Below are 13105 nucleotides of genomic sequence, written 5' to 3' on the forward strand. Positions count from 1 at the left end.
CTCCACTGTAGACCCCCAATTAGTTCCATTTATTTACATAACAAGAATTGCACCAAATGAAATATTTCAACTTAAATCAATTATTCCTTTTGGTCCGTTCTATTTCATCCTCACAATCCACTCTTCCACATTATTGTGTGCCAGTTGCAACTCGCTGGATTGTACCTGTGCAATCGCATTGGTGGCAAATTCCTATCAGCAGTCAAGAGCCTCTCTGTTCAGCTCTCCCTTCCCCTCCTTTATCCATGCTCTCACACCACCTGACACAACCTGCATCCCAGTCGAGCTGCAGTGTCAGTACAATGTAGTTGGCCATGACAGTGAGTGAATGAGTCAGTGAGTGATTCTTGTATTAATTACCTCAGAAAGAGGACATCTGAACGTTAACACCAGTTTCAGTTTTGTTTATATGCATATTGAGGTAACTTATATGACTGTTACTAATTTCAACATGCAATTATACAGCCGACTGGTTGCAAATAACTGTTTGGTACACTGACCTAGGTTTTGACACCTACTAAAAGCGTCTTCATCTGAATGAAATTTTGATAAAACATAAAACTACATTGCAAAAAAGCTAGCTAGGCACATGTGGCAAAGACTGGAACATTTTATTTTGTTTTTGATTGAGCATAGCTGTTCTAAATTCTGACCATTGCTGTTTCACAATGTAATTTTATGCAACTGGTTGACTGTATAATCCTATTTTGATACAGAAGTATTTCAAAAAATGGATTTTGCTGGTCCAACTGCACTGAGCTCAGTGGATTATATCGAGAAATAAATTTGTTTACATATTTAAAAAAGAAAAAAGGAAGAAGAAAAAATTTGTCATTTACCAAACTTGCTAGTGAAACTGAAAAATATCAGTGAATAAGTATCATTAAATTATATTGAAATATGCTATTATATGTCAGTGTAAGACATTTTCTGGAGGTTCTACATAAAAGTCATATATCAGTTACAAACCATAGAAGAAGAAAACTTGCTGCACCTCTGCCACTCAATATAACTCAATTACATACCACTACACAACTATCTCTATGGCCTCAACAGACAAATCACTGATGGTTATACAGGGAAAACCAAAATGATCTGATGATGTTAATATTAGTTTGAGAAAATTGGATATGCTCACAAAATTCATTACACATAATCGATAACACAGAATGAACACACCGACAGTTTCCAAAAGGAGCCAAGTTAAAATTAATGAAATTCTGTAAGAAAGAATATATATTAAGATGCATGTGGTTAGGAAAGTTCTGGCAGAATGTAAATAACTTACGAGTACAGAAGACCACACACCAAATAGTACAAGCACTCAGTCATTGACAAATGCACAAAAAGAAATGAAAACTTGTGATTACAGTTCAGCACATGGGCAGATGGAGAGAGAAGAGTGGTTGTGTCAGATGATGTGGGTAGAGGGACAAAGAGGTAGGAAGTGGGAGGAGGGGTTGGGCAGTGGTACCTGGTGGCTCAAAGGGAGGTAAAAGGTGTGTATGATAGGAATGGGAGAGGGAGAGTCAGCAGATGTACAAGACTGGGATGCAACCCAATGCAGTAGGACCAATGAGATTGTGTAGAACACAATGACAATGATGTAAAGGCATGGACTGGAAGGGTGTGACTGTACAGAGGAAGGGGTGACTGCTGGGTAGACATAATGGGTGCAATGGGTTAGCAGAGATTGAAACCAGAAGGATTAAGGGAGAAAAGCATGTGTTGCAAGGATAACACCATTGCCATCTGCACTGTTCACAAAAGTTGGTGCTGCAGGGTAGGATCCAAATGGTACAAGTTGTGAAGCAGCCATTGAAATCTAACATACTGCGCTCAGCAGCATGTTCCACCACTAGGGACAGCTGGTTGGTGATCACGACAACGTAAAATGTCATTCAGAAATTGCAGCAGAGTTCATATATGACACAACTGCTTTCACAAGTGTTCCTGCCTCTGACAGGATAGGACAAGCCTGTGACACAACTGAAGCAGTGTGTGTTGAGTGACTGAAGTGGGCATGTCTTGCAGTGGGGTGTCGCACGCACATGAAAAGGGGTTGGGAGTGGGAAAGGCATAAGGACGGACCAGGATGTTGTTTAGGTTGGACGGATGATGGAATACCACATTAGGAAAGAGTGAGAAGGATCGTGGGTAGGATGCTCCTCAGTCCCAGACATGATGATAAGATATCTGAAGCCTGGAGAAGGACTGGGATGATATTGGGTGATAAGGGGGGCACTTGTTTGCAGCTGGTTTGTGGGGATGGTGGGAGGATTTGAGGTGTGTAAAGATATAGCATGGGAAATATGTTTGTGGACTAGGTTTGAAGGGTAGTGTACATCCGTGATATCCTTTGTGAAACCTTCAGCATGCTGAGCAATAGAATTCTTTCACCACTGAGATGTCAGCCACGGATGGCCAGGCTAAATGGAAGCAATTATTTGGTGTAGAAGGGATAACAGCTATCAAAAAGCAGATACTGGATTTGATTCAGAAGAGGTATGGATAGAGCCATCAGAGACGTGGAGGTCAAAATCTGGGAAGGTGGCACATTGGGCTGAGGCTGACCAGGTGAAGTGGATGGGAGAGAAGGCACTGAGGTTGTGGAAGAATGAGGATAGTGTGTCTTGGACCAGGATCCTCCAGATCATGAAGATATCACCAGTTAACCTGAGAAGGGGTTTGGGGTTTTGGGGGGCTAGAAAGGTTTGCTCCAGATGACCCATAAACAGGTAGGCATGATTTGTTTGTGGGAGAGTGTTGACATGTGTCAGAAATTCGCAAGTTTTCATTCCTTTTGTGTGCTTGTTGATGACTCAATATTTCTGATATTTGGTGAGTGGTGTCCTTCACTCCCAAATTATTTACGATATTAAGATCCATGTAATCTAACAGACGATGTGTAAAGTTTTCTGTATCCATAAGAAAAAAATAAAAGTATTATGTTCCAAAAAGATTCTGGCAAGAGCTCACCACCCATAGCCAAACAGAGGTTCAGAGAAAAGCCAACAGGCGCCTGCGCAGCACTGGAAGATAGGAGCTGAAGTAGTAATGCAGCTGAGCCAACATTTTCATTTTAAAATAGCAACACACTTCTCACAGCATTAGAGATAAAATGAAAGATAAAAATCACAGTACTTTTACGAGAAGTAAAAGAAGATTTCGATGTGAAAAAATAGTGATTGCATTCAAGACATTTATGAAGCACAGAATGCACTGTGGCTTGGAAAAATATAAAGAAGTGGCTCAATAAACCAATTACATAAAAAAGTTATACATTTACATTAGGTGAAAACCAGTGTTAACAAGTTAAAAAAAACAGCAAGCGTACTGAACAATCTGGACATTACTTCCTTTACATTCCCTCAATTTCCCATGTAACACATAATTTATATAAAGAAAGATAACATAATCTATAAACTCAAAACAGTTTTCCATCTGAAATAGAAATTATACCTTTAACAAGTAAAATACATTAGACACTTTTTGAAGAAATGGGGGAAAGAAACATGAAATGGGTCTTTTACTTAAAAATTACAACACACTTAAAAAGATGAATAACAAAATAGTAAATTCTCTCTTCAGAAATTAATTCACAAATGAAGAACTCCACAAATTCGAATTCCCAATTTCGAACACTGAACAGTTCTGTGAATGAAAAACGCAGAAACAAATGAGCATAGAATTAAAAACTAGGTGAAGTCATTCGACAGAAAACTTGGTTGTATACTCCATATCAAATATATGGAAGAACTATCCTATCATAGATGGCTGGAACAATAAAGCATGCTACATGGCTGGAAAAAGGTGCAGATTAGTGAAAACTGTAAGCAAGGTTGCAAGACAAGTGTCAAAATGTTATAGATTTGCAGAACTCATTTTGTATTCAAGTATGATCATTTTCCTGGAGACTCAACACCTCTTTCACAATCAACATGGTTTCCATACCTATTAAACATTGAAAGCCAGATTTGTTTGTGACATCCAGAAATCAGAAGAGCTTACATTGATGCCATATTTCTCGATTTGCAGAAAACCTTCAAGAAAGTTCCACTGGAAATGGAAATGTCGTGTGGCTAGGGCCTCCCGTCGGGTAGACCGTTCGCCTGGTGCAGGTCTTTCGATTTGACGCCACTTCGGCGACCTGCGTGTCGATGGGGATGAAATGATGATGATTAGGACAACACAACACCCAGTCCCTGAGCGGAGAAAATTTCCGACCCAGCCGGGAATCGAACCCGGGTCCTTAGGATTGACAGTCTGTCACGCTGACCACTCAGCTACCGGGGCGGACAAAGTTCCACTAAATCATATATTAGACAGTTGTGTAATTCTATTAAAAACTTTCTAGCTAGCAGAGCTCAATACGATGTTCTTAACTGTGAGGCATAGTCAGTAACAGGAGAAACATTTGGCAAATCTCACAGTTTGTGTGTCTAGCATTCCTTTTTCCCCTTGATGATATGACTGCTTCACACATACATGATGCATAATGATCACAATAGTAAAACCACATAAGTTCAAGCTCGTGCAGTGGTGTGTTGACAATCTTACTCAGTGCATACCATCTGAGAGCAGTATAGGAAGAAGGGACAATGATTCTAGTATACTAGCGTCTATATATTTAGATGTTGATCTCATTATCTACTAACCTTATAATAAAGGTGATGATGTGCTGCACACAGGCACAACAAAAAGACTGCTAAACATGTGAGCTCTCGGGCAAAAGGCAGTACTGTGAGCAACAGCACATGATGGGAGAAGCAGTCTGGGTGGTGGGGGTAAGGAGGAGGCTAGAATAGGGAGAGGAACACCAGCAGAGGGGTGGCGGACATTAAAGTCCTGCTTGTGGGAACATGCAGGGATGTGGTGCGGACAAGGTTGTGCAGCTAGGTGCTGGAGGTTAGATGGAAGATGGAGGGAGGGATGGGCAGAAAAGGAGAGAAGTAGAGAAGGGGAAGAGGACGCTGCAGCTGTGTTGGTGAAACAGAAGGCTGTATAGTGCTGGAGGGGGTGCAGGGAAGGAAACAGCTGGGTGAAGGACACGGACTAACAAATGCTGAGGCCAGGGGGATTACAGGACTGCACAACTCAGTAAAGCCGATGCTGGTAGGAAGGATTCAGATGGTGCAGGCTGTGAAGCAGTCTCTGAAGTGAAGATATTTGTGTTGGGCAGCATGCTCAGCAACTGAGCGATCCAGCTGTCTCTAGGCCACAGTTTGTCAGTGGCCATCCATGTGGAAAAGCAGCTTGTTGATTGTCATGCCCATGTAGAACACAGTGCAGTGGTTACAGCTTTGTTTGTAGATCACATGACTGCTTTCACACGTAGCCCTGCCATTAACTGGATAGGTGATGCTTGTGACCGGACTGAAGTATAGGTCGGACTGTTCTTCCATCTAGGTTTATTACAGGGATATGAGACATCAGGCAAGGGGTTGAGAGCAGGAGTGGAGTAGTGATGGATGAGGATACTGTGTAGGTCTGGTGGGCAACAGAATACCCCTGTGGGAGTGGTGGGAAGGATAGTGGGCAGGATATTCCTCATTTCAGGGCATGACAAGAGGTAGTCGAAACCCTGGTGGAGAATATTATTCAATTGCTCCAATCCTGGGTTGTACTGAGTCATGAGGAGAATGTTCCCTCCACCAAACGCACTGACAGTCTCCTTTTCCCCCCTCCTCTACTTCTCTCGTTTTCTGCTGCCCTCCCCACTCCCCACCATCCACTCTTCCGAATGCACCTGCTGCCCAACCCTGTTCCCACTACATTCCTGCATGCTCCCACAGGCAGCACTTTACTGCCTCCACCCCTACATTGTGTCACGAAATTTTAATCCTGGATAGCTGATGTCAATAGGAACCAAAATTAATAATGTTGTGTAGGTTGACAACGCATACTTTTTAAACTACAAAATCTTGGCGCAACACGCTACTGTTAGCCGAGGGATTGCCCTGTTGACAGATGCTCTGGACAATGCATGACCGCGAATTCTTTGCCTGCCGGAGATTGTGATTTATCCAACGCAACCACACGTTCTATGGTAGCGTGCCCGCCTTCCACTATGGGGGGTGAATCCGCCAGGGTCCCGACACATCCATTGTAGTTTCATGATAAGACTTACTGGGAAAAAACCCATCAACAGCTGTTAGTTCGCGTACAGAAAGTCTTTCACAAACTGTCAGCCCTGAAATGGGCCCTTTTTGTAGCTAAGACATTGTTTACTTAAAGCAGGTGCTCAAACTGGTGACCCTCTGACACAAACCAAGCTTGGTAACGTCAAACGGTGTTGTGCTGAACTCTTTCAAAATCTGCTGGCATTGCCCTGATTGGATTGGCGGCACACTGAATGCAATCCATTAATTCCTCTTTGTTTCTAGGTAGTTCGCATACAGGTAGGTGAACTACAACCCTGAAGAATCCCTACATGAAAAAGTCCAGTGGCGTGAGGTCTGGTGGTCGCGGGGGCCATGTCCTATGAGCATCTCTGCCAATTACCTGGCCGTCAAAGAGTTTATTTAAATATCCACACACAGCACGACTGTTATGTGCGGGCGCCCCATCATGCTGCAACCACATGTGTAGCCGTATGTCCAGGGGAACATCTTCCAGCAGGCCACGTAGAGTTTCTTGCAGAAAGTGAAGGTAATTTGCCTCAATAAGTCGAGGAGGTAGACGGACCGGCACAATCAGATGGTTACCCACAATGCCTGCCTAAATGCTGAGCGAAAATCATTCCTGGGGTCTGTGGACGTACGTGACATGAGGATTTCCCCTTTCCCAGTAATAAACATTTTGAGTGTTGTAAAGGCCATCCCGATGGAAGGTGAGCTCATCGATAAACAACACAATGTCGGGGACGTTGGAATCTCATGCAACACGTTGCAGAAACCACAGGCAAAATTCTAGCCTGTGTTCACAGTCCGCCCCAGGAATTAGGTCCTGAACAGGGTGGAAACTAAATGCATGCAGGCTGTCATCCCTCAAAACCTTCCAGACTAACCAATGAGTGATCCCCATATCATGTCCAACTGTTCAAGTACTTGTCGCAGGTGCTTCCTCGAAGTGCTCAAGACCAGTCTCTTCAAATGCAGCATCCCATCATGTTCGAGGTCTTCCTGCACCACCATGATATCCTGCTAACGAGCCTGTTTCGCCAAGTCGCTGGTGAATTGCTGTAAATGCTTGCTGGTGTGGTTAGCGTCTTGCTGGGTACCATCCCTCATACAACCCTCGAGCTTCATACGCATTACCGTCAGCTAGTCCACAAACAAAAACCATATCTTGTTGTTCTTCAAACAAATAATGTGCCACCATGCTTACTTTATGACTAAATAGCAGGTGACGTGTGTGTGCTCCGAAGCAAAGCTTACATGTGAATGCCTCCAACGTGAGGTGGAGACAAACTGCAAGACCTATTCGACACACGTGTGTATCACGTTGGGGCAGTGACAGGGTGAGGGAAGATTGTACGTGTGAACCGACAACCAAAGTGCTGCCCGTCAACCGACGAACAGCAACACGGCAATCCCACAGAGTGTGGGCACCAAGTTTCCATAGTTTAAAAATGGTGCATTGTCAACTTACACAACATTAGTAAGAATTTGCAGGACAAACAAGCAAGATGAACTCCTAATAAATTTTTAAATTTCAGTTTTCACTTCTTTCCTTGTGATTAAGTCAGCTATTTAAAGCTCTTTGCTGCAGTCCTCTTATTTTTTAACTATATAATACAAAGTGTGCACAATTCTAAACTCTAAATCTGAAATATCATTCAGCAAAACTCTGTATACAATGCAGGGGAGCCAAATACACTTATTCCCATCCTACAGTTGTCATAAAATGATTATCCCAAGGTTTTTCTGTGTTAAAAACATCCATAGAGCATACAGCTCACACAAAAATTATTTATTTACCGCCATTTACGTACGGGTTAGATTATCAAGAATGAAGATGCATCTTGCAACTATAGTGAAGATCGCTGAGAAACTGCCTGACATTAATAATCTTTGATCATCAATTCTAGGGTTTTGTCAAATCAAGTTGTTTTCAGAAATGTCTGCTTGTGTCTGTGTATGTGCGGATGGATGTGTGTGTGTGTGTGTGTGTGTGTGTGTGTGTGTGTGTGTGTGTGTGGGAGGCGGGGGGGGGGGGGGGGGGGGGGTTAGCGTGCGCGAGTGTATACCTGTCCTTTTTTCCCCCTAAGGTAAGTCTTTCCACTCCCGGGATTGGAATGACTCCTCTTACCCTCTCCCTTAAAACCCACATCCTTTTGCCATTCCCTCTCCTTCCCTCTTTCCTGATAAAGCAACCTTGGGTCACGAAAGCTCGAAATTTGTGTGTGTGTTTGTGTTTGTTATTGTTTCTATGAACGTACCAACGCTTTCATTTGGTAAGTTACAGAATCTTTGTTTTCAGATATATTTTTTCCCACGTGGAATGTTTCCCTCTATTATATATATCACTAAGGCATATTCAGTGGGATAGTTTGTTGGTATCTGAATTTCTTCTCATCTGGTCTGGAGGTCACATTACCACTTCATTTCCGAAACATACGCACATTTTTATATTCTGAACTTGTTCTTCACACTGTTCAACATGGTGAACAAACTATCCCACTGAAGATGCCTTAGAGTAAGCAAAGGTGAAATTCGACTGGGAGAAATAAATTACAGTGCAGCAATAAAAGGCAGTTTTAGTGACAAAACAAATATGCATACAGTGTGTTGCCCAATGTCTATGTCAGATTGGAGAATGAAAATTTTGCATTGAATTGGTAAGTCAAGGAATGTGAACACAAAATAACATTGCGGGGACAGATTGGTCAGTAATACATAGCCCAATGTCTCCATTTGTGACATATTTAACAAATTTTTCATTATGAAAGCTAAAATTTGAAGGAAAATTCAGAAAATTTGTATTAGATAATAGATCAATCTTTAAGTAATTTGTTGCATATTAGGTCTATGTCTATAAACTATGAAAAGTTGATAGGAGAGGTGTGTGCCATACATAACTCGAGCCACAGCCATTGAAATTTGAAAATGAAAGTCTGTCTCTTCTCCACAAGAGCCTAAGTGCTTGGCCTACTACAATTCACTGAATGAAACGTCAGTGGTTCGGGGACACTGCTGAAGTCTGAATCAATGGTAAATGAAGAGGAAGACTTCAAATCTGAACAACACTGGAAGAAAACATGGTGGAATGCATCTGAAGTGAATATGTGTAATTCTGACAATATTACACTTTCAATGCTGGTACATAAATGAGACTTATTCTAAAATACAGTATGGTAAACACATACTTACTTCCACACTAAAACAAGCTAGCACAAAAAAAGTAAAAGAAAAAGTCAGTGTTGCTGTCACATGGGTATTATGACTGTCACAACTCAATGACATGACAAAACTTTAATGTTCTTCAACAGTATATCAAAAAATATAACTCACCCTTAATTTTCCCAAACTACTTGCTACTGCTACAACATCCGGGATATCATGCTTCAAAAGACTGTCTTCATCAGGTCCAGCAAAATATTCTGCTGGCATATGATCACATGCCACCAATTGCATTTGCATCACAACATTGTTGTCCCAAGTTTCAATGTTTACATTATTCTCCCCGACACCAGCTCCATTTGGAAACTTGACACAGAATGCATAGTACACAGGAAAATGGCCTGAGCCAATTGACATAAATTTTACTGCAACACCACAATCATTTTCCAGGGAACAGTGAACAACAGACGAAGGATCCACATTTTTTACATGCAAGGTAAATGCTATTACATCTTCAAACACATTGCATGTGAAAGTGGGTAGTAAGTAATGTTTATCAGGGTCAAGGAAGGATTTCACACACAACATGTTAGTCCTGTTATTTTCAACACATTTTTCTGGGACCAATTCTGATTCTTCCAGTGGAAAGTTTTCTTCACTCTTCTGACTCTCACTTTCAGCACCATCATCATCACCACTACTAAATTCTGGAGTCTGGTAACTTGTGTCGCTTTCCACCCCACTGTCCTCACGGCAAATATCTACCACACGCTTTTCTGTCAAGCGTCTGACAGGCAAGGTGATGATAAGTTTTCTTTGGTCCTTATCAAATTTTGCATTCCCTGAGTCTTCATATACTCTGTAAGGCAACTTCAGCTCCAATTTATATTTTGCATGCTTTTCGCTCAGAAGCGAAAGTGATTCTTCCGTGACATCTAACACTACATCTGATGTTGAACTCAGCAATGGTAAGTCTATCTCAATGACCAATTCCTTTGGAATAGCTGCATTAATCTTCGCCGATTTGTCATTTATGAATTCCTGCATGTCAACGGGGTTCCGATGTTTAATTAGATATGTTGGTGTCGTATATGGAGTTCTGTCATCATCCTGTTTTGCTCCTGTAGAGCAATTTGTATCTCTCTTAGCACTCTCTCTTGGTTTTGCATTCACATCAGGTACTGCATAAGGATAATTTATATTTCGTAAATGATCATCAATAACGTTTTCTGGAGGGTTTTCTGACTTTTTCCGCAAAATAGAATTCGAGACCGCCCCTTTGTACTTCAATTTTGGAAACCTCAGATTTTTCCTGTCTAGTTTAACACCGAAGTTACTTTCAACTGCGTCCAACGCTGTTTCGTTCAACATGTTCCTGAACTGTTTGCTTTTATTTGCCAAGTCATGAGTATCCGGATGAAAAACAACGTCGTACACCAAACATCTTTTGCCCGACTTATCTAAATCATCTCTTGGATGAACTTGTGAGTACGGAAGTGACCAATTCACGCCTTTCGTTCCGGATTTTGATGCACGAGATGATGTTGGCTTTTGGATCTTCTCACTTTTACACACGTTTATAAATGCCTTCTTCGTACCATCCACACTAGTCTTAATAACATAGCCAGGCTCCGGATTTATAAAATCTACGTCGTAACCTCTTTCCTTCTCTAGGATCGTAATTTCCTCTTGGTACTTCTTACGATTTTCTGGATCATTTACTTCTTCAATATAATCAACCAATAATTTTCGAAATTCTTCTTTCTTTAGCGCTTCCGTGATGTTCCTCACCTCATCTTTCGTAATTTCAAAATCGTCCCACTGAGACCCGCTACCGCTGACTGCCATAGTTCAATAACTGGCTCAACTGCACTTCTAGAAATGTTTACGTGGGAACTTGCAAAGCTTGACCTGGAATCTCACCACTGTAACACTTGCCAACAGCGCCTTTAACTTAAAATAAAGTCGCAGCAAATGTCAAGTGTAACTTTAACACTGAGTTTTTTAAAAGGGTCCTGTCACTAACAACAAAAAATATTTATGTTGTTAAGAGCCGGCAACAAAAGACGGGCGACATCGCGTCTTCGCCAGAACATCTGCAATTCTGCATTTATGTGCGAATGGTGCGTACGCAATAGATCATAATGGTAGCTGAAAATGACTTTCAGATCCCACCAGTAAATGTGAAGAGCCAATGTTTGATTATCGTTATACCATACATGTCTAAACGTACGTTTAATTAGAGAAAATTAAAGCAGTAAACATAAAATAAGTTTCGTCATAAAATATTTTGGTGAATTAAAAGCAATATTCTCAAGGCATTTTTAGAAATGTGAATAGCTGAAGGATACATGTAAGGATTTCGAGCGCGTGTTAGAGAAACGTGATACCATTATTAAAAAAAAAAATAATGCCCTGTCGATAAATACTTAATTGTCACATACAGTACTCCATAATCACGAGACTAAAAGCTTGTAATGGAATGGGATATAATTACAATAAATATTGCCTTACTTCTTAACCTTTAGGAAGTACATGCTTGAGAATCAGCTTACCCCGGCGGGAAAATGCACTATCCAGCAGTAAACAACATTACATGCAAATGCACCAACGAACACCGAAAGAGGGGGAGGACGGGGTTAGGATGGGTGTGACCTTCTAGTACCAGAAATAGGTATTAATGACCATGCCCTGAATGAATCACATTGAGTACATTTGTGTAGGACCCAGCTGGATATCAAAACGGAGGCAACATTGGGTTAAACAAATCAAGAAGCTCAGTTCAGTATGTTACATCTTTAGAATCAGTGCTTGATTTGTAAGAAAACAGGTTCTGTTACTCTGACAACCTAGGTCTTTTTTCCCTTCTTAAAATTGTACTTTAATGCTTTTCTGAGCATTTTAAAAGTTTGAATACAATATTTGTTTTACATCATTTCAGCTGCAGCAGAAGTTCTGTTGTACCACATCTCAAAATCTGCAGTTCTGAGTTTTTCTCATCAGAGGTACCAGGACGGCATACCAGTGTGTACTATCACAAATCTAGCACTCCACATAACCCTTCCTCATTGTGTTGGCCATAAGACAAGAATATTGTCTTACTTCAAATATTTTCACTCTGCCTTGTCTTACAGAATTATTTTCTAGGGCAGTTTACCTACACGAAATAAAGTGTTTATTTAGCAAAAGCAAGCAGTAAGAATTTGATGTAAAGTAGATCTACACCTTGCAGTTCAGCCTTTTAAAGGACCTTGGAATTCTTACACTATTTTCTGAGTACATCTACTCCTTGATAGTTAGTGTAGCTGATAACAAAAATTAGTTTCAACTAAACTCTGTGCAAGCCTCTCCATCTCTGAGTAACTACTGCAACCTAAATTCTTCTGAAACTGCCAACTGTACTTATTTCTTGGTCTCCCTCTATGATTTTTTACCCTCCACACTTTCATCCAGCACTAAATACATGATCTCTTGATGTCTCAGAATGAGAAATAGGGATAAAATGCAGGAGTAGGTCTAATAGTGAATAAGAAAATATGAATGCGGGTAAGCTACTATGAGCAGCATAGTGAATGCATTATAGCCAAGATAGATATGAAGCCCACACCCACCACATCAGTACAATTTTATATGCCAGCTAGCTCGTAGATAGTGAAGAGATTGAAGAAATGTGTGACAAGATAAAATAAATTATACGATAGTTAAGGGATATGAAACTTTAATTGTGATGGGAATTGGAATTTGATAGTAGGAAAAGGAAGAGAAGGAAATATAGTATGCGAATATGGACTATGGGAAAGGAATGAAAGAGGAAACTGCTT

General features: G+C 41.0%; 2 protein-coding genes across 6 annotated transcripts in view; one reads left to right on the forward strand and one right to left on the reverse strand.

Moving 5' to 3' along the window:
- The window catches only part of LOC126473994 (protein kintoun), a 103252-nt gene extending 91961 nt beyond the window's left edge, over nt 1-11291 (reverse strand). Inside the window, exon 1 of the mRNA XM_050101386.1 lies at nt 9456-11291. Within this exon, the coding sequence (XP_049957343.1) occupies nt 9456-11132 (1677 nt within the window). The 5' untranslated portion in view covers nt 11133-11291. The remainder of the gene's footprint in view (nt 1-9455) is intronic.
- Nucleotides 11227-13105, forward strand: part of LOC126474003 (uncharacterized protein C15orf61) — a 65068-nt gene continuing 63189 nt past the window's right edge. The window contains exons 1-2 of one of the 5 annotated variants that reach the window (XM_050101436.1): nt 11227-11407; nt 12226-12308. The gene's annotated coding sequence lies outside the window, so the exon portion shown is untranslated. Of the gene's footprint in view, nt 11514-12225; nt 12309-13105 lie in introns of all 5 variants that reach the window. The other 4 variants (XM_050101405.1, XM_050101395.1, XM_050101422.1 and 1 more) reach the window with 4 other exon arrangements.

The sequence above is a fragment of the Schistocerca serialis genome, chromosome 1 (genome assembly GCF_023864345.2).
Source record: "Schistocerca serialis cubense isolate TAMUIC-IGC-003099 chromosome 1, iqSchSeri2.2, whole genome shotgun sequence".
Taxonomy (NCBI): Eukaryota; Metazoa; Arthropoda; class Insecta; order Orthoptera; family Acrididae; genus Schistocerca; species Schistocerca serialis.